General features: G+C 43.5%; 10 protein-coding genes across 10 annotated transcripts; 5 read left to right on the top strand and 5 right to left on the bottom strand.

Moving 5' to 3' along the window:
- Nucleotides 1–251: 251 nt before the first annotated feature.
- PUMCH_001010 (uncharacterized protein) lies at nucleotides 252–3,809 on the top strand (the record flags this gene model as incomplete). The annotated part of the gene is made up of 1 exon (XM_063020080.1): nucleotides 252–3,809. One exon carries the CDS (start codon nucleotides 252–254, stop codon nucleotides 3,807–3,809), a length of 3,558 nt encoding a protein of 1,185 aa, XP_062876150.1.
- A 603-nt stretch (nucleotides 3,810–4,412) lies between these two features.
- On the top strand, nucleotides 4,413–5,531 carry PUMCH_001009 (uncharacterized protein; the record flags this gene model as incomplete). The annotated part of the gene is made up of 1 exon (XM_063020079.1): nucleotides 4,413–5,531. One exon carries the CDS (start codon nucleotides 4,413–4,415, stop codon nucleotides 5,529–5,531), a length of 1,119 nt encoding a protein of 372 aa, XP_062876149.1.
- Nucleotides 5,532–9,733: 4,202 nt separating this feature from the next.
- On the top strand, nucleotides 9,734–11,269 carry PUMCH_001008 (uncharacterized protein; the record flags this gene model as incomplete). The annotated part of the gene is made up of 1 exon (XM_063020078.1): nucleotides 9,734–11,269. The coding sequence occupies one exon, from the start codon at nucleotides 9,734–9,736 to the stop codon at nucleotides 11,267–11,269; it is 1,536 nt and encodes a 511-aa protein (XP_062876148.1).
- A 193-nt stretch (nucleotides 11,270–11,462) lies between these two features.
- On the bottom strand, nucleotides 11,463–15,116 carry PUMCH_001007 (uncharacterized protein; the record flags this gene model as incomplete). The annotated part of the gene is made up of 1 exon (XM_063020077.1): nucleotides 11,463–15,116. One exon carries the CDS (start codon nucleotides 15,114–15,116, stop codon nucleotides 11,463–11,465), a length of 3,654 nt encoding a protein of 1,217 aa, XP_062876147.1.
- A 1,387-nt stretch (nucleotides 15,117–16,503) lies between these two features.
- On the bottom strand, nucleotides 16,504–17,305 carry PUMCH_001006 (uncharacterized protein; the record flags this gene model as incomplete). The annotated part of the gene is made up of 2 exons (XM_063020076.1): nucleotides 16,504–16,746; nucleotides 17,243–17,305. The coding sequence occupies 2 exons, from the start codon at nucleotides 17,303–17,305 to the stop codon at nucleotides 16,504–16,506; spliced, it is 306 nt and encodes a 101-aa protein (XP_062876146.1).
- A 492-nt stretch (nucleotides 17,306–17,797) lies between these two features.
- Nucleotides 17,798–18,082, bottom strand: PUMCH_001005 (uncharacterized protein; the record flags this gene model as incomplete). The annotated part of the gene is made up of 1 exon (XM_063020075.1): nucleotides 17,798–18,082. The coding sequence occupies one exon, from the start codon at nucleotides 18,080–18,082 to the stop codon at nucleotides 17,798–17,800; it is 285 nt and encodes a 94-aa protein (XP_062876145.1).
- Nucleotides 18,083–20,332: 2,250 nt separating this feature from the next.
- Nucleotides 20,333–21,340, top strand: PUMCH_001004 (uncharacterized protein; the record flags this gene model as incomplete). Its single annotated transcript, XM_063020074.1, has 1 exon — nucleotides 20,333–21,340. One exon carries the CDS (start codon nucleotides 20,333–20,335, stop codon nucleotides 21,338–21,340), a length of 1,008 nt encoding a protein of 335 aa, XP_062876144.1.
- A 224-nt stretch (nucleotides 21,341–21,564) lies between these two features.
- PUMCH_001003 (uncharacterized protein) lies at nucleotides 21,565–22,020 on the top strand (the record flags this gene model as incomplete). Its single annotated transcript, XM_063020073.1, has 1 exon — nucleotides 21,565–22,020. One exon carries the CDS (start codon nucleotides 21,565–21,567, stop codon nucleotides 22,018–22,020), a length of 456 nt encoding a protein of 151 aa, XP_062876143.1.
- A 274-nt stretch (nucleotides 22,021–22,294) lies between these two features.
- On the bottom strand, nucleotides 22,295–23,887 carry PUMCH_001002 (uncharacterized protein; the record flags this gene model as incomplete). Its single annotated transcript, XM_063020072.1, has 1 exon — nucleotides 22,295–23,887. The coding sequence occupies one exon, from the start codon at nucleotides 23,885–23,887 to the stop codon at nucleotides 22,295–22,297; it is 1,593 nt and encodes a 530-aa protein (XP_062876142.1).
- Nucleotides 23,888–24,265: 378 nt separating this feature from the next.
- PUMCH_001001 (uncharacterized protein) lies at nucleotides 24,266–25,204 on the bottom strand (the record flags this gene model as incomplete). The annotated part of the gene is made up of 1 exon (XM_063020071.1): nucleotides 24,266–25,204. The coding sequence occupies one exon, from the start codon at nucleotides 25,202–25,204 to the stop codon at nucleotides 24,266–24,268; it is 939 nt and encodes a 312-aa protein (XP_062876141.1).
- Between the last annotated feature and the right edge of the window lie 360 nt (nucleotides 25,205–25,564).

Here is a 25,564-nt window from a genome sequence, read left to right as displayed (position 1 = left end):
TGTTCATTGAGAGAGGGACTTGAAATTTCTACCACTCATCATGAAATGAACGACGAAAACAAAAGATGTCAAAATCTAACAAATGAATTGTGCTCACTATCTTGTGAATATTTTGAAAAAGTTTTTAAATCACATATCAAACTTCAATATTCCAGTTCTCGATATACTCATCCCCCAGAGCGGGAGGTACGGGTGCTCACCTATCAGATGAGATGAGATGAGCTTCATCAGGACTACCCTGTCTAACGCCAATGGACTCGTCACAGCAGCTGAATAAGCCGCATCGAGGCAACGATGGTAAAAAGAATACCGCAAAAAAGAAGTTGCACCAAAACGGCCACAATGCAAAGGCTTTTGCGGTCGCTGCACCCAGAAAACTAGAAAGACAGGCAAGAAGATCCCATGATGTGAATGAGAAAAAGCTCCACGTCCCTATGGTGGATCGTACGCCAGATGATGATCCTCCTCCAGTAATTGTTGCTATTGTTGGTCCTCCAGGAACTGGTAAAACTACCTTAATCAAGTCTCTTGTAAAGAAATTGACCAAGACTACACTCACAGAAGTTAAGGGTCCTATCACGGTTGTCAGCGGAAAAAGACGTAGACTCACATTCATCGAAGTGAAAAACGACTTGAATTCGATGATTGATGCTGCCAAAATTGCCGATTTGGTTCTTCTCATGGTTGATGGTAACTTCGGTCTTGAGATGGAAACCATGGAATTCCTCAATATTGCACAACATCACGGTATGCCTCGTGTTTTAGGTGTCGCTACGCATTTGGATCTTTTCAAGAGTCAGAGTACCTTGAGAACATCAAAAAAGAGATTGAAGCACAGATTCTGGACAGAGGTCTACCAGGGAGCAAAGCTCTTCTACCTTTCAGGTGTCTTAAATGGTAGATATCCCGACAGAGAAATTTTAAACTTGTGTCGTTTCATGTCGGTGATGAAATTCCGTCCTTTGAAATGGAGAAATGAGCACCCATACATGCTAGCTGATCGTATCACCGACCTCACTCACCCACAAAACATCGCAGATGATCCAAAGTGTGACCGTAAAGTTGCAATCTACGGTTATTTACACGGAACTCCACTCCCGTCAACCAACGCCCATATTCATATTGCCGGTGTAGGTGATTTCCATGCACATTCTGTTGAGAAGCTTCCTGATCCATGTCCAACGCCATACTTCGAGCAAAAGCTTGATGAACTCGAGAGAGAGAAAGCGAAAGCCGCAGCGGAAGCTGGTGAGCAAATTGCTGTCACTCGTAGAAGAAGAAAGCGTTTGGAAGATAAACAGAAAATAATCTATGCTCCAATGTCTGATGTTGGTGGCCTTTTGGTCGACAAAGATGCCGTTTACATTGACGTTGGTGATAAGCAATCTTTTGTTAGTGGAGAGGAGCAAGGTGAAGGTGAAAGACTTGTCACCGGCTTGCAAAATGTTGCCAAAACTACCACTGAACTTTTCGAGGAGGGCCCTGGTTTGCAATTGTTCTCAAACTCCAAAGAGATTGACCGCAATGGCCAAATGGAAGAAGATGACAACTCTGATGATATGGAAAGCTCTGATGATGAGCACTCCGAGACAGAGCTCACTGGTGCTAGCACCGGAAGAACTGCTATGAGAAAACCAAGAATCTATGGTAAGTCTATTCTGGAAGACACTGAATTTGATGACGTTTCGGATGGCGAGGAAGAAGATGGATTTTCTGACGATGATGGCCACAGACGCGAGAAAGTCAGTATTGATTTCGGAGAGGCCGCTGAGGGCGACTTGGCATTTGTGGAGGACTCTTCGTTATCTTCCGACGAAGAAAATGATTACGCAAGAATGGCATCCAAACTCAAAGGTACTGTTCAACGTCGTTGGAACCTCAACAAACTTCTATATCTCGATAACATAGAGCCCTCCGAGGTCGTGCGCAGATGGAAGCAGGAATTCGTAGAGGACGATGAAGAAGAAGAGTCAGATATCGAAGAAGAAGACTTCTTCCAGAAGAAAGACACTGCTACTGTTTCCAAGGACCTTGATACATTTATTCCATCGTACCCTGACTTGGAGGCACTCAAACAAAAATTCAATCCTGGAAGAACCGAAGATGACAGCGATGAAGAATACGAAAATGGTTTCCAAATTCTCAAAGGCCGTTTGCTTGTTGCCCCCAAACTTTCCGACAATGCTGAAGAAGATGGCGATGCTGAAGGTGACGAGGACGAAGAGTTGTACGGCGATTTCGAAGACTTGGAAGATGGTGATGGAGAAATGGACGTTGAAGATGGCGACAATGGCGCATCTGATGAAGATGAGAGCGACTTCGCGGATTTCGAGGCAGAGGAACAAAAGGCCGAAGAACCAGAGGATGAGAACTTGACAATCGAGGACAAGAGAGAATTAAACGCCGCTAAGAAGGCTAAGCTCAAGATGCAATTCGAGGCCGAAGAGGACCGCGAGTTCGGTGCCGACGACCCTGAGGGTGACAACGAAGCTGACACATGGTATGAGTTCCAAAAGAACAAGATTGCCAAGCAATTGGAAATCAACAAAGCGCAGTTTGAGGAAATGGACCCCGAAACTCGTATTAAAATCGAGGGTTACCGTGTTGGATCGTATGTGAAGATTGTGTTCGATAGATTGCCTTGCGAGTTTGTTAACAACTTGAACCCCGAATATCCTATTGTTCTTGGAGGTTTGCTCTCGACCGAGTCTCGTTTCGGTATCATGAATGTCAGAATTAGAAGACATCGTTGGCACAAGAAGATTCTCAAGTCACAAGATCCACTCATTCTTTCATTGGGCTGGCGTCGTTTCCAGACCATTCCGATCTATACCACTTCGGACTCCAGAACAAGAAACAGAATGTTGAAGTATACACCAGAGCACGCATATTGTTTTGCATCCTTCTACGGTCCTTTGGTAGCCCCCAACACCACATTCGTGGGTTTCAATATTGTTGACCAAAGCTCTACGACTGGCTCTTTCAGAGTGGCGGCAACAGGTGTTGTTGAGGATCTCAATTCCTCAGTTGAGATTGTCAAGAAGCTTAAGTTGGTGGGACATCCATACAAGATTTTCAGAAACACAGCCTTCATCAAGGATATGTTTAACAACTCTCTAGAGGTTGCTAAATTTGAGGGAGCGGCGATCAGAACTGTTTCCGGTATCAGAGGAGAAATTAAAAGAGCTCTTTCGAAACCAGATGGATACTTCCGTGCTACTTTTGAGGATAAGATTCTTATGTCAGACACCATTTTCTTGAAGACTTGGTACCCAATTAAGGTCAAGAAATTCTACAATCCAGTGACATCGATGCTTCTTCAAGATCACGAACAATGGAAGGGAATGAGACTTACTGGTCAAGTCAGAGCTGCAAACAACATCGCCACACCCTTACAGAAGGACAGTGCTTACAAGAAGATCGAAAGAGAGGAGAGAAGATTCAACAAATTGAAGGTTCCTAAGAGCATCAAGATGAACTTGCCATTCAAATCTCAGATCCAGGAAATGAAGCCACAAAAGAAACAAAGCTACATGGCCAAGAGAGCCGTTCTCGTAGATGGTGATGAGAAGAAGGCCCGTGATTTGATGAACAAAATCCATACATTGAAAAAGGATAAAGATAAGAAGCGGAAGGAGAAGAAGCAGGAGAAATTCAAGGACAGACTCAAGGTCATTGCCAAGAAGGAAGAAGTGAGAAAGGAGAAGGAGAGAGAAAGAAAGAAGGAATACTTCTCGAAGGAGGGCAAAAAGAGACTGCTTGACCAAGCCGATTCTGGCTCCAATGCTTTTGGCAAGAGAAGAAAGTAGGCCAGGGGATAAATACTTGCATTAATACAAACGATATAAGAAAAACGATAGACTTTTTTCAAAACTGAAGAAAAGAAGCAATCTTCCTATTGTAGTGAAATTGATGTATGCAAAAGATACAATACGTCTCCCGACAGCTTTCTCAAAAATACAGACATACTCTTGTGGGAAGTGGCAGCCTTGTCTCACTCTATATCTAACCAAGGGAACTACAAAACAAGGAAAGCTCGCACAAACAAAACCCGAAATATAATTAAAGCAAACACACACCACTCCAAAATTATAAAAAGTTATCCAATTGTCAATTAACAGACAATCTAAAATTCTATGGCACCATGTAGACTATTCAGCCGCCTCACTTCCATCGGATTATCCTGCCTACCCCATTCGCAGAGTGTCTGTCTTCCCATCCTACAGTGAAAAAAAAATTCGACAACTATTTGAACACCGGCCCTCAAATCGACTTCCAAACCTGCTTTCTGCAATAAGAAACACTTCGCGATTGATTTCCCACCACGCCTATATTTCAAAAGGTCCTAACTCGACCCACCCTGTCTACCCCACTTATACCACTACGCAATTTAATAGAGCAGGACAGAAACAATGGCCTCCAATTACACGAACGATTTCGTGTCAGACATTCCCCTCAAAAGGCCAGCAGAGACGTTTGTAGACGATCCTGAGTCGTTGGACGAGGTATCGATGGATGAGCTTGAGTTCGACTTGTCTCACGACATTAAGGATATCAATAAACTCCACATTTTCCACGCATTGGCGGTGCTCAATGCCATGCTTGCTGACCTAATCTGGTTGGGATCGAACCGAGAGCTATTTGAGAAGTTCCGCCGTGAACAACTCGAGAAGAACTCTATCGACGTAGATGAATTGTCTGAGTCTTCCAAAACTGAGCCTGAGCAGACAACAAGCTTCCACGACGATGACTTGCCTCTACCGGTCGAGTCTTTCCGCCCTAAGGCGCCTATAAGGTTTCCGTCGGTGGACTATTTGGGAATTCCTCCTGTTCCAGATGTAGACGCCATTTTGAATAGACTGCCAGAGATCTCTCTTCCTGTAACTCCGATTCCAGAGGAGGAAGATGTGGAGTCAAGCGACAATGATCTTCTGAAGTCGGGAACATTGGAGGGCGGCTTCATTTCGACAGAGTCTCTTTTGAAGACGACGTCGTTCGATGTCATCTCCAACCCTATCTCTGAACACAGTTGCAAACGCCTCAACAAAGAGGTATTATTCCACATGAACCCAAAGACAAAACAACAGGCCGAGCATCTTTTGAAGGCATTCACTCTAGCGAAGGCGCCTCCAATCTCGGTGGAAGACTTCTTGCTTCGGATTAGACAATACCTGCCATCTATCTCCGTCTCTGTCTACATTCATAGTGCCTACATGCTATACAAGCTTTGCGTACTTTTGGATGTTACGCAGTTTACGCACTTGAACGTTTACCGGTTCATCTTAGCGCTGTTAAGATGCTCAGTTAAGAAATTGGAGGACATCTATCAAAAACAGAAGAGTTTTGCAACTGTGGGAGGCGTGGACCTCAAAGATCTATGCAAGATTGAGGTGAGCTTTCTCTACTTGTTCAACTTCAAGTTGATGTGCAGTGAGTTTATTCTCAACCAATTCTTGGTTAAGGATTTCGTTTCCTTGCGTAAGTTCTGTCGCACAAACTTGAAGTCTCAACAGACAGAGGTCGAAGCTTAAAATCTTGGTAGATTGGACGCAACCATGTCTTTATTCCCGAGACAATCTTAATTTCCAGAAGATATCTTTATCAAAACAATACGCTCCTTACTCAAGTTTATCGTGCCACATCTATTGGGTGGCCGACTCACGATCATTACCTATATTTACAATCACTATTTTTTTTATGAACTCACTTTATCAATGAAACTAAACCTGACACTACGATGTCAAACCACTCGGGTTCTAGCCCATAGTCACACCACTAATGACTGGAACGGACTAATTGAAGATTAATAATATTTACTCATAGAGTGACAAGACAGTTGACAGGACAGCCATTGGTCTAGCCTTCCAAAAGTGTTACAACTTCTCCCCACCGGGATAGCCGTTTGATCCGAAACCAATACCTCGGTATCGTTTAATGCATAATGCAGAAAAGACACACCCCTGCACACACTTCGTTGCTTCGAGACGAATATGGAGAGGTGGGGCAGAGGGGAATTTTTGTGTAGGAATCGGCGGAGCGGCTTAGGTTAGCTAAAATAAGGATGTTGTCAACGGCGAAAGGAAGCGAGTGGCTGTATACAGATCTCAACGGTTTTGTATGCGATAGCAAGACTGATGGAAGAAAGAAGACAAAATCGAAATGAAGGATGGAGATATTTGCCAAACTCTCCAGTTACGAATTTTGTTTGGGTTCGGACAATCTCGGTTCAAAGTTTGAGTCGCGCCTGTCTTGCCGAGCCAGACCAGTTACAGTGCTACGGATCTCTCAAACTGTGGCTTCAACAATGTAGATCTCTTGGATCAGCAAGGTTGGAAAGCCCTGAGACCGAAAAAAGGAGTCGAGCAAAAATTCGCGACTTCCGCGGGGTATAGAGAACTATCTTTTGAGTACTTCGGGGCTGGACCTGACAAGCCGGGATGCCACATATTGCCGGGGTTGGACAGAAACGGTTTCCTGGGAGAGACGGAACCGGCAAATTTTGGGACCTTGGCTTTTATACGACCATCAGTTGACGATCAATCAAAGAATCAGATTTTGAGAAACTGCACTTACATTCTATTGCTCTACGTGCCATTCTCAGTATCAAAGACTGTACCAATATTTGCACCAATATTGGTCCAATTCGTACCAGTATCTGGACCGGTCCATACAAACTGCACTCCGAACAATACAATCTCGCCAAACGCCATTCTATTTTTGAGGTTTCGAGTTCCGTCGCACCGCATCATGGAACCTCGGTCAGCTTGTATCACTTCAATACCCACGGCAAGAACCTTTTCGATTAGAGGGTGTCATCGTCTTATACACACGAGAGCTCGAAGATTATGCACGATGCGGACTTGTCCTCCACTCTAACCCCAACGGGTAAAGGAGACAGGCCTTGCTGCCGAGTCGCAACGTCTGCAGGCAGTGGAAGCCTTGAAGAGGAAAAACATGACTAAATTGGAATACGTAGCACATCACATACAGAATTAATGCGACGGAATCTGGCTTGCAGTAAGTTAAGTCATTGAGAGACACTCTTAGAATGGTGGCGGTGCCTCATAACTAATCTACTCGGCAGACAGCCCAGTCTCTAGACCAGGTATAGTTTGGGTGGTTGTATTGTAGGCCACGGAAACTTGGAACATTACGTACTTCTCAGAGGCAAAGGCCACAAACAAAAATACACAAGAACATAGAAATTACAAAATTCGACAACAAGAAGTACACAAATTTCAAAACAATTGTTCTTCCAGGTCCCTACTACGCTCGGTGTTGCAGGGTATCACCACATTATGACTTGTCCCTGAGCTGCAGGTGCGCTTGTTCCCCCCGCAGTCCCTCCGCCGAAAGGTGCAGCAGGCTTTTTCCTTTCTAGGTTAGCAGCTTGGCTCCCCTCCAAATCGGCAATATCCATCGACTATATAGCTGGCAGTTTCCTCTGCCTCTGGCTACAAGCAGCCAAATATTTTTTTCTTATTTAAACAGGACACCAAACCCCGTCTGCTTTTGGAAAATATTGTAACTCATCAAATTATACATCCTGTGGTGCATTGATCCTCGCTCCGCTAGCTATACATACTATTCCATCTTTCCCCGTTGAGTTTAATTTATTTGGGAGTAATCGAATAGAAAAAAATATTTGTGCGATTTCCAGGAACAAATTTTACCCCCTTTTTTTCTTTGCAATTTGAATATTTCGGTGGACACAGCTCTTCAGCGCTCCCCCATATTCATCTTACATCACCTACTCTCTGCTGCACATAAGTCGCTGCCGTCACAGGCTCACCAACTACACGCCTAGAGTTGAAAAAAGTCTTTGCACCTGTGCTTGGCCCCTCTGGAGAAGGTCACAACAACAACAACGAAAAACAAACATTTGCGCTGGCGTCATCTTTTTGACCCTTAGGACTATTGTCGCTTAACACAACCATTTTATTTGGTGGTGCTCTTTCGTCAACTTGGAAAGAACACATACACACATATCTATCAAAAACATGGCCTACGCCGCTACTGCCACAAGAAGTGTTGCCCCCGCCAGTCTAAATTTGGAAGCCATGAGCATGCCCAAGCCTCCCAAATTCTACAATCCCGATGCTTCGCTTGCGATGCCTGCGTCTGCGTTCGTTGCAGCTTCTCCAATGACTTCTGATGACGAAGACATGTTCAATCTCGATATGGTCACCATGAACATGGATTTCGAGCAGGCTTACTCCATGTACAGTAAGCTCCAAAAGAAGAATGTTTTGCTGCAGGTAGACCAGCTTCGTAAGGCTCAGGAACAGAATGCCTCGAAAGCTCGTACCCAGCTGTATGTAAACTCCCAGAGCGTTCACGCTGCCCCTGACGCCCATCATAGCCTTAGTATGCCAAGTCTCCTTGGTCTGACAACTATCAGTATGCCACAGGTGGTTCATGATACCTCTGTATCCATAGCACCTCCAGAGTTGAAAACCTCCATCAACTTTGGTGGTCCTGCCCCAGAGGAGGAGGCCACCGAGGACTTGGATAAGTTTTTCACTCACACAGAGTCGGACGCTATCGAGCGCTTTTTAGACAATCTTGCTGGAGGCGCTCTGGTCAATACCACTCAGGACCCAAAAAGCCAATACAACATGAACAACTGGTACGAGCTGTCCAATAACCAGGAGTTTATGCTTCCCGAACTTTCTGTAGATGATGTGAAGAAGGAGATCACCGATGCATTTCAACACCCACCAGTTTCCTCCTTGAGAAGCTTTGGCTCTGTTCCTATGGTTGACCCCCTTTCATCTTCCATGCACATCCATAATGATGTTCATGGCCTACATTCCTACAGACCTGTCGAATACGATGCTAGGCTCTCTTTGCCACTCAACCTCAATGACCAAAGTAGCTCGGCTTCTCCAACTGACCTCAATTCAATCAAGAGAAGTTTCGACTCCGAATCAAGCAGCTCTCCTGATCAAGCGCTGAAGCGTAGTAGACTCAACAGCAAGAGTTTGCTCACTACCGAGCAGAAGCGCCTCAACCACTCTTTGCTGGAGCAGAAGAGACGCTTGCTTTGCAGAGAGGCATACGAGAGATGCTTGAGACTAGTCACCAATGTCGAGGAATACAAGAAGGAGATGGCACAGGCTGGCCAGCCCTCCTCCAAGAAAAAGCCTTCGCGCAAGCAACTTCTCAAGAATGGGCTTCCCAACTTGTCTAAGCACACTTCTTTGGTGAAGATCAGCAATGAGATTACGAAAATACAGGGCCAAAATGACCGCTTGCGGGCTTTGTTGGCAGGAAAGGTTTAATAGAGTTTAGTTCTTCTTTTTTATACATTTTTAGCAATTTATTACATGGACATATCAACAAGAGTACTGTAGCGATAGAGATGCAAATGATAAGTTAGTGCGGTTTGAAATGTAAATAAAGAACAAGGCGCCATAATTTTGATTTTGTCTTTTCTTGTTTATTTTTGACTAATATTCTGCCTTTTCAAATTACAAGTTGTCTACACTAAAAAGTTGGGGCAGTTTCATTTGATCTCTCGATGAGAATTGAAGGGCCACAAATCAAAGAACAACGGAACTTCTGAGCCTAGAGTAATCATACCAAGACTACCCACAAATGCAATTTCAAATTAATTTGGTATTTTTCAACCTTTATTTTATGTATCTGCGCATTTGTCTGTATATTCCACGTCTAGTGGGCCGCGTCGAATCTCTAATACTACACTTCTATCAATTATTCACCTCGAATAATGGTTTCATCCAAAGCGTCGACACCTCAGGCAGAGGTGGACCATCCTGCCGAAAATCTACGAATTGGCACACCAAATGAAAGATCTGCACTCAGCAAATTGACCCCCATTACCCTTCCGAATGACGACTTAGTTCTTTCACTCCAGAAGCAGTATCCAAAGGACGAACGGTGGAAAACCTTCCGTAATGACTATCAATATATATATGTAATGAACTGGATGCACCAGTGCCGCGGATATGTCCGTTTAGGTGGCGAGTTATTTGACGTGGACTTGTTTGAGATTGAGCTCTTTAATTTGGTTTATCCTCCTCCATTGGATGACATGCATCTCCTTCTCCATAAAGCACGTCTTGCGCTTCTTAGTAAAGTCAATGGGAAGAAGGTCGAGTCTTTGGTACTTTTTGAGCAACTATTCCGTTTATACTTTGGTGTTGAGACACCGTTGGGCGGTTCAGAGGACGACGAGACGCTGCTGGACAATTCCGTCTTGTTCGACGACCTTTTTATCGACCAGAAAATCGAGATTTTGTATTTGCTCATGTCGGAAGTGTCGCTGTACTCCGACTTTCGTGACTTCATTGAGAGATCAAAAATTTCACCTGAAATGGCACGCCCACTACAGCTATTTCGAGCAGTGGATCCCCAAAAACCTAGCCATCTGGAAGAGTATGTTTTGGTTTTCGATGGAACTGCTGTTTATAAGCGCGTGGTGGTTGCGCCTTCTTTAGTGATTCCTAAAAAAAGACGATTGTGTCCGGAGGATCCTGAGGAAGCTTTCGGTGAGGAGGCATTCGATGCTGAGAAAATTACCTACGAACTTGTGTACAAAAGCATATTCGATTTGGATGCTTTCATCGAGGAGCTCAAGGTGAACCGCAATAAAAAGAAGAACCGCCTGATATTGGAGGTGATCAAAAAGCCAGCTGCCGTTTCTAATGTTTTCGAATACGAAAATAGAAAGAGACGCATTTTGATGTCTAGACGTAAAGAGAATGAAATGGCTCGTCTTTTGGCTACAAGAAAGAAGTCTTCTCGTCTAGAAGCTAAGGTCAAGCAGAGAAATGAAGAAGAGCAGGAGAGGAAACTCCGCGAACTCGAAGACCTGCAATACTCAACTAGTCGTCGGTCTCAGAGAAATTATCACATTCTCGAGAACAAGCTCAAATCTGATTTTACTGCTGGACTTTCTCGAGGCGAGAGATTGAATCTTCGAAAAGGCGCAAATTTCGGAGATGAGGAGCTTGTTGACTTTTCCCCTTCTAGAGCTTTGACTGTTGAAATTGAGGATCCTGAAGATGCCAATACTTCTCATGCCGTGCCGTCGAATGATATCGAAGTAACAGTGCCAACTATCCAATGTGACGCTTTGCCTCAAAATCCTGACTTCGAGAAAACAAACACCAATGATGTCAAAATAACCCAGGATCTCAAAAGCCTGTCAGCAATCCATGATACCAACAATGGGCATTCAATTGTTACTCAGATCACTCCAAACTCCACCCTGAATGGAATCTCTCAGGATGGCGCTAACTAACTTTAGGTTTACGCAAAAAAAATCATTCTTCTATATGTCTTATTACAATCGGAAACATATCTTACTTCAAATCGTTTACAATTATTGTCACTGTAGAATGAGAATTATGGTCAAAATTAACTTGAAGCATGCTATAAGAACTGAATATGACGAGGATCTGTGAAGTTTTGAAAGGAATGGCATACAGACTTGATCAAAGATTTAAGTCTTTCAAAATTTGGCCGGCTAACGTCTTGTAACTCCAAGTGTTTCCGAGTGTTTTCTTGAATTGTACACCATACAACCCAACCAAAGGTACCTTCACAATATTAATCTCAAACTTCAATGGGGTCTTTTTCTTAGGCAGACCATCTTCATCGCTACCCAAGCTTACTCGATGATGCTTGGCTCGTTGTTCAATGCGAGATGAGACAAGCATATCACTGCCGCCACCTATCATGATGCCGCTAAGGGAGTCGACAGAGTCATCATCTGCAAGTTGTTGTAGTTGCATGCGAGTCTCCTCATCGAGATCTTCATCATCTAACTCCATTGCACCCAACAACAGCTTTGTCAATCTAGCCGACGCCGGAGTGTTGGGAGGCATCAAAGTTTGAGAACCATTCTTCTTTCTGTAATTCTGTAAGAAAGTCTGTCCAACCGAAAATTTTCTACGATGACCAGCATTACTCGTTGAGTTTGATGATCTGTGTCCTTTCACATATCCAGTGGTATTTGGCGACGTTATAACTTGAAGCGAAGGCTTACTGGTGTCAGAAGAGTGCTGTGAGTGATCTGTGTTCTGACTTGATCTAAGGACATACTCCGGAGTATTCGACTCCGTTTCTGACGATCTGGGACTCTGTCCATTGTATTTCGTATCCTCGCTATTGTCGTCCAGTTTGTAACCATCAATTATCGCATTTGCATAATGAGCATCATCTTGGTCCGCATCAAGCTCTCGTGCCGGTGTGTACACCGAATGGACACACATAAACCCTCCTTTGACCTCCTGAAATCTGACGCCGAGACGGCTTAAAACTTTGAGGATGTTGTAACGTATCACAGGCAATGGTTTAGTAGAGGTGGTTTGAACACTGAAAAAGCCTTTCAAGAACAAAGTCTTTGGATATTCAATCGACGGCATACTATTGCGCTTTGCATGATTGAATTGTTGGATGATTTGCTCCTCACTCAATGCGGGAAGCTCGGTTGGGTTTCCTTCTGAAAGAGCTACATCATCGTAGTGAGGAGTATCTGTCATATCGACATTTTCATCAATACCTTCATCGCTATTTTGCAGAGCCATAGCGTCAGGCAAGATAGGACGGGCCATACTTGACTTTCCTTGTGGCAAATCCTTAAGAACATGAGATCCAACAGATTTTGCTCTCGCGTTTGGATGAAACTTTTTGATGTTAGGAGGACGGTTTGAAGATTCATTTGGCTTCGAAGGAGCAAATGAAACACTTCCATCCATTTGCTTCGGATCAATATTGGGCAAGGGAGGTAAGTATTCGACCGGGATGAAATTATGAGGTTTACCTGAAGTTGATGCAGAATGCACATGTGTTTTATATCTAGGCTCCTCTTTCTCTTGATCTCTTTGTTTGCCCAACTGCTCGTTTTGAAGGTTGACTCTTGAACCACTTGACTTCTCCTTTGCGGTGATCTTCATACTGACACCGCGACGCATCATTGGATCTCTCTTCGACGAAGCAAGAGAGGATTGGGGAGAGTCAGCAGGAGACATTGGTGATCTATCTTCCACTGGCAATGGAAAGCGGGCGGGGAGTGGTGATTCCTTCGTGGGCGAAGAAGCCTTTGAGACTGGACTTTTGGATTTTTTCGAGGATAATCTTCTGAGAAGATTGTTGAGGCCCAGCGACTTCCCACCATTTGGATCCAATGTCTCCGGAGGATTTTGCAGAACCGGAGTTTGTGTTGTGTATTGATTCTCGAAATCTGCTGGAGATGATGCTTTGTTCATAGAACGAGGCATCGTTGGTGTATGAACCGGCTCTGGGTAAGACAATTGAGGAATGTTCTGAGGGGTGCCAGGTTGAACTTGCTCGTGTTGAGAAGAAGGCTGCTTTGGTGTCGATACCAAAGGTTCAGGACGGGTATCCATTCCCTCACGTGTGTATGCATTTGAAATCGAATGGCTTCGTTGAGGATTAGGCGAGCCTGGATTCAAAGTCTGATGAGCGTATTTAGGTGGATGCAAATTGTCAGCAAGTGGTGGCCGAGGAGAACTGAGACGAAGGGCCCCAGAAGACAGTATCGCCAGACTTGAAGCTGCAGAATTTGGCGCCTCAAGAGGAGCATGAGCCTGCTCATGAAGATGTTTCTTGATTGCCTCATCCTTAGCTCTCTTTCTCTTGCGAACTTCATCGACCAAGTAGTAAATGGAGACAAGTGGGTGAAAACCGTGAGTGATGTTATTTCCCGGGGGAGGCTTCTTTCCTGCTTGAGCGTATTTATACCAGTTGTCGCAACCCAATTGATACTCGGGACTCGAGATAACCTTCGTGAGTTCTTCAGTCACGAATGAGACTGAGCCAAGATCAAATTGTGCGATGGCCTTTAAAATTTCTGGATCTAAGGGTAAAGACAAAGGCACACGCTCGGGAGTATAGCTAGGGGTCAAATGATCATGACCAATGTTCATCCACGGGTGCAGAATCACCTCTGCTAGAGTCGCTCTTTTAGTTGGATCAACAACTAACATTCTAGAGAGCAACGAGGCGCACTCTTTAGAAATGAAAGCAGGATACTCGACGTGTCCTTTCTTAATCTTCTCATGGAGAGCGGAAACAACAGGGTCATCGAATGGAACCTTTCCACATACAAGAACGTACAAGACTACACCAAAGGACCAAACGTCCACCTCAGGACCAACGTAAGGCTTAGCACTCAATAGCTCAGGAGCGGCAAAGTAAAGAGAGCCACAATATGTCTTGAGCAAGTGGTGAGGCATGTACAAGTTTGACAATCCAAAATCAATGATTTTGATCTCACCCTTAGAATTAATCATAATGTTTTCAATCTTCAAATCACGATGGACCACATTGTTCTTGTGGCAATAATCGAGCGCAGAAGCAATTCCTCTAGCGAATTTACGAGCATATTTCTCATTCAACGAGCCGTGGGAGACGATGTAGTCAAGCAATTGACCTCCCTCGACGTACTCGAATAGCATGTAGTAGTGATTAGTCATGGGCACTATTTCGTAAAGTCTGCAAATATGCGGATGAAAAAGAAGACGACCCAAAGCGCCTTCTCTGATTGTCCTTTTGTCTCTAGCTATTTCCTTTTCGAATTCTTTTTGCCTTTGAGCGGCTTCCTCGCTAGATTTCACAGGAGGGTCGTTGGCGTGTGCCCTCTGATAAAGCTTAGCTGCTCTGGGGACAATCTTCACGGCACATTTCTCACCGGATTCAGTGTGACGGGCGAGTTTCACCTTACCCATGGAGCCTGCGCCGATTGTGCGAACAAAGTCCCAGTCACCAATTGACTTTCTATGGAACTGCTGCAGTGGCGGTTGGCCACTTGCGTTCTGGCTGGCCTTTGGCTGATGCTGACTCTGGTGGCCCTGGTGACTTTGCAGGCTTTGGTGAGAATGTTGGCTATGACCAGGCTGCCCCTGCGGCTGGTTGTGACTGTTCTTCATATGGGTAGCTGGATCGGGCAGCGAGATTGGAGCAGAGGGTAACAAACCCAGTGTGTCATGTTGTGGAAGCATTGCGTGGCGATCGTCTGCTCTATTGTGATCGTGCGATGGCGGAGGTCCTTGCAAAGAATTGGAAGCTCTTCTGAGCATGCGAGAGGTTGCCGGTTGATTAAGCTGAGGGCCTATGTTCTCCATGTATGGTGTAAAGCGCAGGATAAATACAACACCAGAATTAAATCCCAAAAGTGAAAGAGTTCACGGTCTCGATGATTTCAAATTCAGGGGAAAGAATTGTCAATTGCGTGGCCAAGGTGCAGCTTATTTCGAAGCAGTCGATCTGAGCAAGATTTCCGAATAGCAAGATTTCAGTCGACGATGTGCGAAACCAATCGAAAGCAGATGGGAGAATCGATGAGGCTCGGATCAACGGAGGCAATTGAAAAGTCAAATGTGCTTTTTTCCGGCACCAATGGTTTGTGTAGCAGAGAGAATCGCTGGAGTAGAGTAAGTCCCGGATCGAGGATGCGGGAAGAATGCTGGCGGTGGGCGCACGCAGGGGTATTTTGCTGCGATTAGATAGATGACGGAATGGGTGGGGGAAATCGATGGGAGTAGAGAAGGGTGCGGCATTTAAGTTTTCGCTTTGGAAACCTCGAGGTGGTTTTTCTAGGCAATTCGGCAAGATAACGATTTTTTTGATTTGGTGGAAATTTCTATCTGCGTAGTCTTTTCGTGGAAAAGAAGGTGTGATCTGGAATACGAGGACCCTGTGAGAAATCGGGATGGGGAATTGTTCTATTATGTGAGATTTGAGAATTGTTCGAGATTTTCTTGATAGCTTTTGAACTCTGAATTTAGGAGAGTGCTGATCATAATTGTTTTTCCTAAGAGCCAGTGTTTCAGTGTCTATAATTATCGCTGTTGGTGAGGAACATGGCTTGGGGAAGTGTTATCTAACTGCTTAGTATATATGTCTGATGTCACTTATTTGCTAGCAAAATCGTTCTCTTTCCTCAATAAATGTTGAAATCTATATCAAATTTGAAATGAGAATATTAATAGTTCATGATTGCAACCCTCGTGGTCTGAGTTGTTTGAAACAGCTTCATTGAATTCCACAGAATTGCTGAAAGTAGAATGTTATGGGGGATTTGATTCACAACCATACGTTGACTTTTTTATGGATTCATCTCCTACTAAGGAAACTTTTGTTACTTTGCTCAGTATATCTCTAGCTGTGGAAGCAAATCGAGGGAGCTGTTGCTATAATAATAATTCGAAACGTCAGACATTTATCTATTTATTCAAGGAATCAGAATGATTTCGAACTAATTCAATCTACGTTCTGCTCTCCGATTGTCTCACGTCTGAATAGAAGTCTGTTAGACAGTCGAAGCATTTGCTAATAAGACTTTTCATGAATTGAACGTTCAAAATCACAAATCGAAGTATCTACCTACGTTTTGTTTGCGTCAAATCCTCTCACACAGCAAAATCTCTCCTTGCGCAAGGTATTCATAATTGACCCTACAATGAATTATTCGCAATAAGTATCAATGAATATCGTTATTTTTCTATACACTTAGTGGTGGTCCTTGTGGGCCTTCAAGTGAGAGTACTCAGCACAGTAACCGAAGAAAATGACGGCAATGGCAAAGTGAAGAAGAGGCTTACCGGATGGCTTGTCAGTACGGACGTACTTGTGCAAGTATCTGCCGATTGGGCCGGTTGGCTTAGCAGCAGCTGGAGCGTTTCCGGTTGGCAACTTCTTGTAGAAGGAGACAAGCTCGGCCATTCTCTTGGCGTTTGGGTTGGAACCGATGTTCTGTCGTTAGTATAGAAATTGGGAGCAAGAAAGATTCATTCGGAGGCAGATTTGTATTTGAAGTCATTGAAACATGTTTCGATACTTTTGAGGGCGAATTGATGATCGAAAAGGGATTAATAGGGAGTTGCTTTTCAAACAGACACTAACTCAAGTGGAGCTCGGCAAGGGTCTTCCAACATCCTGGGAGTGATTTTCAGGTAATTACTTGACATTGGTAACATAGTAGAATGTGTCTTATTTTCCCTTTTGATTCGCAAATACATGAACCAGCATCTCATACGAGGACTCTTGCAGAAATACATGAAGACATGAATGTCAACTTGAGGGTTTGAAAAATGGCCTAGTTTTTTGCATTCAATCACGAACTTTATAATCCCAAGTAGTATCATCAGGCCTCATTTACTGGAACACGTTTCACGTCCTTTTTGGACAACGCAAAAACAAACTCAACGTTTCAGGTGCAGAATACCACCAAAGAAATCGGGATACATACGCTAGCAGAAGCAATCTTAGGAGGGATCAAAGTAGACAATTGTCTTCTGATGACGAACGACATGATGGTCAAGAGGAAGTCTGAAGATGGAGTATGGTGGATTTTTTGGTTGAGAACGTAGACGCTCATTCGCTGTCGTTGCCTGCAGTACAACGTAGAGTCCGGCCACGGAAGAGTACTCTAGATAGAAAGGGTGACTAGAATTATTAGGAAGATAGCATAAATGAGTATCGAAAAATATTACTACGAGCAATGAGCCTCTTTTCAGAAATATTGAAGAGGAGTTTCGGCAACTTTTCACTGATACATTGGAGAGGTGCACGTGACACAGCATCTAGGTGGACTATTACATTATGACATTTATTACTAATTTACAATTCGCTGATATACATGACTGATGGTTAGTACGATCGATTTTGTTTTCTTTGTTTTCTTTGACGTTTGCTCCTGTTTATGTACGATGCTCGTACTTTGACTGATTCTCACCCTACCATACCATCTCGGATGAATAAATGAGTAAATTGAGACGAGAAAATATTGAAAGATAGGACTGGTTCACAAGATTGTATACATACCGTTGTTACCTCTGATGAAAACATCGCCGAAACTCTTGCTCTCGAAGTCCTCCACGTATTCTTTAGCAGAACGCAACACAACGTTCATGTAGCCGTCGATACTTTGCAAGTCGCCCTTGTATTCGACGCCATTGTGGAGCTTGACCACAATGGTGCTTCCTATAACGGAACTAAGGAAGTTTGTGGGGTCTGTTTTGGTTTCAGACATGATATAGAAGTAGTTTAAGCTGGAGCGGTAGTGGGTATACCAGAGTATGGGGACCATATGATTAATGATACGAAGTGGGTATGAATATACTTTGAAGGGAATGGTTTCATTGAATTAATTCAATATTATTGTGTTCGGCGTTTCATTGTGGTATTAGAAGAGCTTCATTACTCTCTCTTCGTTGGGGCTAGATGTGTAGTGATAAGGCTAAATAGCATGAGGTGACGAAAGATCAATATTGAATCAAAGCAGTATGAATTCGGTAACAACTATAAATTATTCCGGGCGTAATTATCAAATATAGATGATGAGACCATGATGAAAAGCGTATTCTATGTTCTTCCAGTCCGGACCACTCAGGCCGATGTATGGGATGTGCAACTGAAAAGAAATACTGATAACTCGTAAGTTCCGTATAATTTAGCACAAAGTGGAAACTATCGCTCTTTGGGACTTTTCTTCAAAGTCATTCTGGAAATGGTTCCGATTATTTCCTAAGTTTCGTAATAGACGCACCTAGATCTCAAAGCCTTCAAGTTCCAAAAAAAAGAACCATAAATCATTTAAAATGCTGCAGGTGGCCTAGCTCTCGATGTTTTGTCTTCCAGTAATTAAAATTTCACAAAAACTTCTCCAGTAGTGATCACAAGCCCATTACACGTTGGCCGTATAGCATTCCGCCTGTCTAGACCCGGTATTGTAGATCTGAGCCCATTACACTACCATCAACGTTCAACACCCAAATCTCGAAGTCACGCGTCGAAAAAATTTGAAATGAATATTGCAAGCTGAACTGTCAAATCCCCATTTTTTTTTTCTATCGAATTTACCCCTGCTTTCCAAATACCCAACACCAAAGGCCACAAGGGGCGGGTCCCAATAGATAGGCGCACGTGACCCACTGTTTACACTCCCCGAGACGAAAAAAGGACAACCTCGCCTCTCCATACTCCGTAGTAAAACACAATGGATAAGCTCAAGGATGTATGTACGCCGCTTGGTGGGAATTGATTTATGATGCTGGAAAATTGGCAATGTGTCAGTTTGATTCCACAAATTTCTTTTTTACAATTCCCCGTGTCACATCTCTTTTTCTTTTGATATCGCCACAATTGTATGGTACTAACACCCTCTAGAAACTCAACTCCCTCAAATTGGACTCCGAGAAGTGGCAGGAGAAGGCCGACGATTTGTCTGCACAAATCAAGGTCTTGGAACAGAAAAACCTCGAGAAGGACCACCAAATCACCTCTTTGTCCACCCGTAACCTGACCTTGGAGAGCGACGTCGAGAAATTGGAAACCTCTCTTGCTGAGGTCAAGGATGCTGCCAGTCAATCTACCTCTTTGAAGGCTTCTAACGAGAACTACACCAAGAAGCTTTCTGTTTTGGAGGAGGAGTTGGACGAGGCTGACAAGAACTTGAGAGAGACCACTGCCAAGTTGAGAGAAACCGATATCCGTGCCGAGCAATTGGAGAGAAAGGTTGCTTCCTTGGAGGCAGAGAAGGAAGAGTCCGAGAAGAAGTACGAGGCTTTGTCTGCTCAATACAATGCTGCCAAGGCTGAGTTGGACGAGATCAGTCAGCAATTGGAGGCCATCTAAGTGTATAAGAATCCAATTTAATTTGAAAGAAGGGTTTGTAGGTGTAGTTGGTCAAGTTCAAGTGCATGCTTGGGCCTGAATATTCAACGTGATTGAATGAGCTGAGCCATTAGTTAGTGTCCATACTTTGTGGATCATGCGCATGGAGATTGACAAATGGAACGAGACCTATTCTCTCGTGAAGTAACAGATCTCAATTCTATAGGTTTAATACGATGTTGAATAATGACTTTCTTGACAGCATCCCTTTCAGATGATTGGAGCCGTCTTTGACGTACCATTGATTGGCTAGACATACCTCAGTATTCCTTGAGTAATTCATGACTGATCAGAAATTTAGTACGGTTAATCTTATTGGAATTATCACCACCCAAAATTTCATTTTGTATTTCTGTTCATTACTTCGCTTTCTCATCGATTCGTGTCTCACATCGAAGAAAGCGCTGAACAATACATTATAAATGGCATACCAACAAAGTTCAATCTCAAACAAGTGAAAACTTGCCAGAAAAGAATTTTATCTTTCTTATTTTTTCATCTTTCTCCGCTATTTCACCCTCCGAATACTTGTCCCTCATCGGCTAGACCGTACCCCGCGCTTACCAACTACGCTAATCGGCCCCACCACTCCACCCAACACATATCAAACGAGTGAGTGACCTTCTTTTTGGCCCTAAGCTCGGCCTATATATTCTCCTTAAATATGGCAAGTCTCCCTGTTCTGAGGAGCTCCTCTGGCTTGTCTCAACTCAACAGACAACCACTGTACAATAGCATAAATGAACTACATGATCTGGAAGGCGAATCGGACAATGATCCCGTGCCACCACTCCGATCGCGCATGAACGTACAGCACGGATTTTACGATCCGGGTGAGCGAATTCCATCCTATGAGTCGTCACAGGAACAACATTCAAGGCGTCTAGGCTCATCAGCAGGAAATAGACAAATTGATCAGGCTCTGCCTCGATCTGGGCAAAGTATAGCCACGCCACCAATTCTTACTACCACGAATGCTCGCGGCCGAGCTCCAGATACTCCATCAAGAATCAGAGATAGAGGTGGGAGTCCCGTTCGAAGCAGCTCACGACTGGTGAAGACAGTGGGTCTCAAATTTTTGAGTGCGCGACAGCACTTTTTGTTGGCTACATGTCGAGATTTGTCGCTCATTCCGTGCGTAGTGGGTTTGTGTAGATCATGGTGGGTGTTTGTAAAAAGCGATGGGGCGGAAGCAGTGAGTTCTGGAATCACCACTGCTAGGGTGTCAGAACATTTTCTTACAGGACTTTGGTGCATAGTAGCGGGCTACTTGCTGTTTTCTGTTTTGGATGGTTTGATGGTGCGCTGGATCGTGGGTTACTCCATTACTGGCGCCATTGTACGTATGGCGGCCATGTCTGCGATTCTTGTGGCAATCGAAGAGTATCTAGTTGCTGCTTTTTCTGCCGAGGGATTCAATTATGCTCTCCATACATGGATCCTCATAAGTTGCGCATTGACGGTTATGTTCATTGCGCAGAACTTTATTACTTCCAATATCGACTTGAAAGGGAAGTACAGGCCGCGATTCTTTGATTTTTACAAAATCGCTGTTTTTGCTGTCGTTCCAGTTGGAATGGCCAGTTTTATCACTATGATTGGACTTCTTAGATCCTTGCTAATCTTACGTTTAGACATTGATCTGCAAAGGGCTGCTAATAATGCTTTTTGATAGAACTCTCATAACAGTCATTGTAACTAATCCGACTTGACAAACCAGATAATGAAGACCAAATAATGGTTTGTGGCTATCACTGCATGATTAACGTATAAGTTCACTCATACAAAAAGATTCAACGGAATCAATGGTCATACTAATAAATAATTAAACCAAGTTCTCGATTAAATTAAATATGTTCAGCAATAGCTGAAGAGAATTCTGTTCTTTTGTTCTGAATGTGCACTTTTTCCCTTATTCTCCATATCTCGTTACTACACCTCATACTGTATGAAGCTCAATTTTTCAACTCTACCTATACTACCAACATGGCCGTCCATATCTTCGGAAAGTCCGTCAAACACAACGCCTTGGTGCGTATAGGACTAGCTAAGACTATTTTTGGTGTTGGTTACCCTACTGCCCAAGAAATCTGCGCCAAAGTCGGCCTCTATCCTCAGATGAGAATGAACGAGCTTACTGAACCCCAGCTCATGGCTATCAACAAAGAGTTGGGTAAAATGAAGGTCGAGGGAAAGTTAAAGCAGGAGATCTTGGAGAACATCAAGCTCAAGAGACTGATTGGTTCTTATGCTGGTTACAGACATGCCTACGGTCTTCCTGTCCGTGGTCAAGGTACTAGAAACAACGCCAATACTGCTAAGAAGTTGAACAAGTTGGACAGAAGATTGTAGGAGGTGAAGTTTGTCAGAAGCAGTCATTCCCGATCTGGCAGATGTGTATATATTATGGTTAATGATATTAAGTAATAAGAAAACTAAGGTAGTGAATGTAGATGTAAAGGACTCTCAACTCGTAGTTGGATCAAGAAAATCTGGCCTCTGAAAGTAACACTAACGAAAATGGTTTTGATTTTTAATTGTTCGAGCCTTAAGTAGCCGTGAGTGTATTGATATATCTAATGACGGTAGCCATAGTTAACACTCAAATGACGAGTATGATAATCTATTAACCAAACAATTTGATGCCACTGTCGGCAGCAATGACTTCCTCTTCATCCTCATCATCCTCGTCCTCATCCTCGGAACTGTCTTCCCTCATGCTAATCTTTTGGCCTAAAAGCGATGCAAAGAACTCGTCCACCTGTGAGTCGTTCCATTTCAACCATGGCCGAGGACTGTCAAAGTTGGCAATCTTCTCTTGTACGTGATATCTCAACTTCCGGCCCTTAGATGCTTTGTTGTCAACGTTCTTCTTCAATTTAGTCGAAGCTGCTCCCTTCAAGGCAAATTGCAAACCTGAAGTTGGATCTGCTGATTGGATTTTCTTATCAACAAGATCGTTGAGAAGAACACGATAGAAGTCTTCGTCGTCGAAAATCAGATCCATTTCCTGGAAGTTGACGCTTCTTGTTGGCTTTGCGTTTTTTTCGTATTCCTCTTCTTCCTCTTCACCTCTTTCATCTTCCGCGTTGGTTGCGTTTTGTTGTTCGTTGTACTCGTGGCCAAGTGGCTTGATTTGTCTTCTGTTGAGCTTGGTTCTCTTCAAAAGTCTATCCATATCATACAAGTTGTTTGTCACTTGTTGCTCAGCGGACTGGTTCAAAGCCTTAAACTTGTTGGCGTTCATTGCGCTGGAACCGGAAGAGTTTTGGATTTTGGCCAGCCATTTCGTCAAAACAGACCCTCTGTATTTGTTCAAAACACCATCATACTTGACAGTGGCATTCATGTAGTCGGCCAAAGTTCGTTTTGCAGGTTTAGCCACAAGCTCTTCCAGAACGATCTTTTCCTTGGTATATAGCTGACTTCTCAAGGCAAATATGGTATCCAATAAGTCGAAACATTTGTCTGTGGCCTCTTGAATATACTTGGAAGACTTCTTGGACTGCAAATCGGTATTTTCCAAAGTCTCTTTGTCGATGGGCAATAAATTAGATGAAGTCAAGGCTTTTTGAATTTTCAACCGCAGGTCTATAAGCGAGTCGAACTCCTTTTGCTGTTGAAGGACAGCGTATCCTTTTAAAGCATCGTTTGTGGCAGACTCAGAAAGTCTGTTTACGATGTGCTTTCTTTCATGTGCAAGAATCTGCTTGATTCTGGATCTTTTGGCGTCTGCAGAAACGTCTTCTTCTTCCTCCAGAGCCTCCTCCTGGCTATCCTCAGCCTCCTCATCACTATTGGATCGAAGAGAGGCCCCGGAATCAGATTCTTCGCCTGATACATCGTCTTCTAATTCTCCTTCTCCGTCCTCTTCATCTTCTTCACTTTCATCTTGGCTAATCTCATTGTCAGAATCGTCGTGGCCCTCGTCTGCATCGTTGTATAAATCGTCTCTGCTTATAACTTCTCCATTGTATTTCTTGCCTCTGATTGCAGAGGTTGGTTTCCGAAGCTTAGATTTGGAAACCTTCACGTAATGATCACGAGCCTGTTCATCGTCAGATTGATCCAGGACATCGCTCCCACTCTGGTCGAAGTTATTTTCCAATTCATTGTTTTCGATATCATAGTCGGTTTTTGCTTGGCCTAGCAGCGCGATTTGTTCCGCTAACGTTTTACGAGCCATTTTGGTGTAGTTCAAGTGATGAGTGCATCTCATCGCGATGGCCTCTATAATGAGGGTGGGGGTAGTGGGTCTCAGAAAATCAGCTCAAACATAAAGAATTAATTTTTTTTTTATTTTGTTAATGTAACTCATTTAAATTTTGAGAAGGCTCGATTGAAATATGGCTCGATAAATGATTATGCTGAAAGGCTACACGAGCCTTCGCTTGAGTCTCGCTTATTACTATACCTTTGAATTACTTTAATAATTGGAAACAAAGCATAAGTTTTCCATTTCAAGTAGTTCGGGACATCCCAAAATAGTTTGCGATGTGATTTTACGAAGCGGCTTACTCAAAGCGATTAGCTCCATGATCTGAGTTGGCAACAACCAAATACTGAGCCTTGCCATGTTAAATTTATGTAGCACATACTATTTAACCTCACCGAAGCTGGTATGTCCCGTTTTATTTGCATGTTGTGAGGCACCTGTCTCGCCAACCAAGATCTCATAACAGTCAAGACACCGGACTCTGAATTTCGTAGTATTTGTAGCATAGTTCTTAGTTTGCAACAATGTAACCAACTTTGCGCAGGCATCTGTGATTCCGTTGTCTTCTGTCCACTTCCCGAGATCACCATGACGATCTTTGCTCAAGGACCTATTGGTCACTAGTGTGTCATAATGAATTCCTGAGTAGACTAGCAGTATGAACAGTTTTGGCGGCAGTTGCTCATCTTGGAAGGTTATTGGACTTCCCAGATCTATGTCGTAAGTTTGGATTCGGACACCCAAATGTTTAGACAAGATACCGAGCTCAATGGCTCCTCCCCATGATTCTGGTTTCTGTATCCATTTACAATATTCACCAACAGGGCGACCCAAAATCGCTTCGTTGTATGTTTCTGGAGAAGATAGAATTGTTTCAGCCACCACTCGGCGAAGATCTAGTTTCTTCCAGTCAATAGACCCAGTGACAGCCAAGCTGACGGAATTGAAGAGACATGAGTTGTCATCTGGGACATTGCGTAGAATTAAGTACTTATCTTGTTTAGGAATGTAGACAGATGGAATATCTGATTGAACCGGTTTGGGTGGCACTTTAGTATCTGTCTTTGCACTTGCATGATAACCCGATACGCCAGTGGCGTCAGTGGCTACTAGCTGTTCATTTGGTTTAATTCCTACATTCTCAATTGTTTCCTGAGTCGATGCATCAATATTTTTGGGAGGATATCCGAACTTGTATGAAGCAATCTGTGTATCTTTGAAATGATTCTCCCTCAATAAATTGGTCAAGCCAAGAATCAGCAAGTCTTTGTCTACATCAACTATGGCAGTTCCGGCGGAAGATCTGATTTTGATACGCATTGTGAGGCTTTATTGGTGGATTGGATTGTGGCACTTGAGAAGAAGAACAGGAAAAATCCGGTAAAGGTCAGTAGAAAATTTAACGATTGTCAATGAAGGATCGATAATTTCTCGAATTTATTCCAATCTTGTTTGCGAGTTGCCTCAATATAGGGGTTGTACAGTAGTTCAATGAAATATGTGGGGAATGTGTAAGTAGATAAGGGCCGTTTGAGACCTTCATATCGGCCACATAAGATAATACCACCAACACTAGTACTGGAAAATTAAAGAATATTAAAGAAGTATCTTGTATTTTAAAATAATTGCGTACTTGATTAAAAAAAAAGCCAATTACACATCGGATAGTCTTTTCTACTG

This window comes from Australozyma saopauloensis, chromosome 1, assembly GCF_035610405.1.
Source record: "Australozyma saopauloensis chromosome 1, complete sequence".
Classification (NCBI taxonomy): Eukaryota; Fungi; Ascomycota; class Pichiomycetes; order Serinales; family Metschnikowiaceae; genus Australozyma; species Australozyma saopauloensis.
Note: the sequence above shows the minus strand (reverse complement) of the source record. Positions and strands in the feature narration are given on the sequence as shown.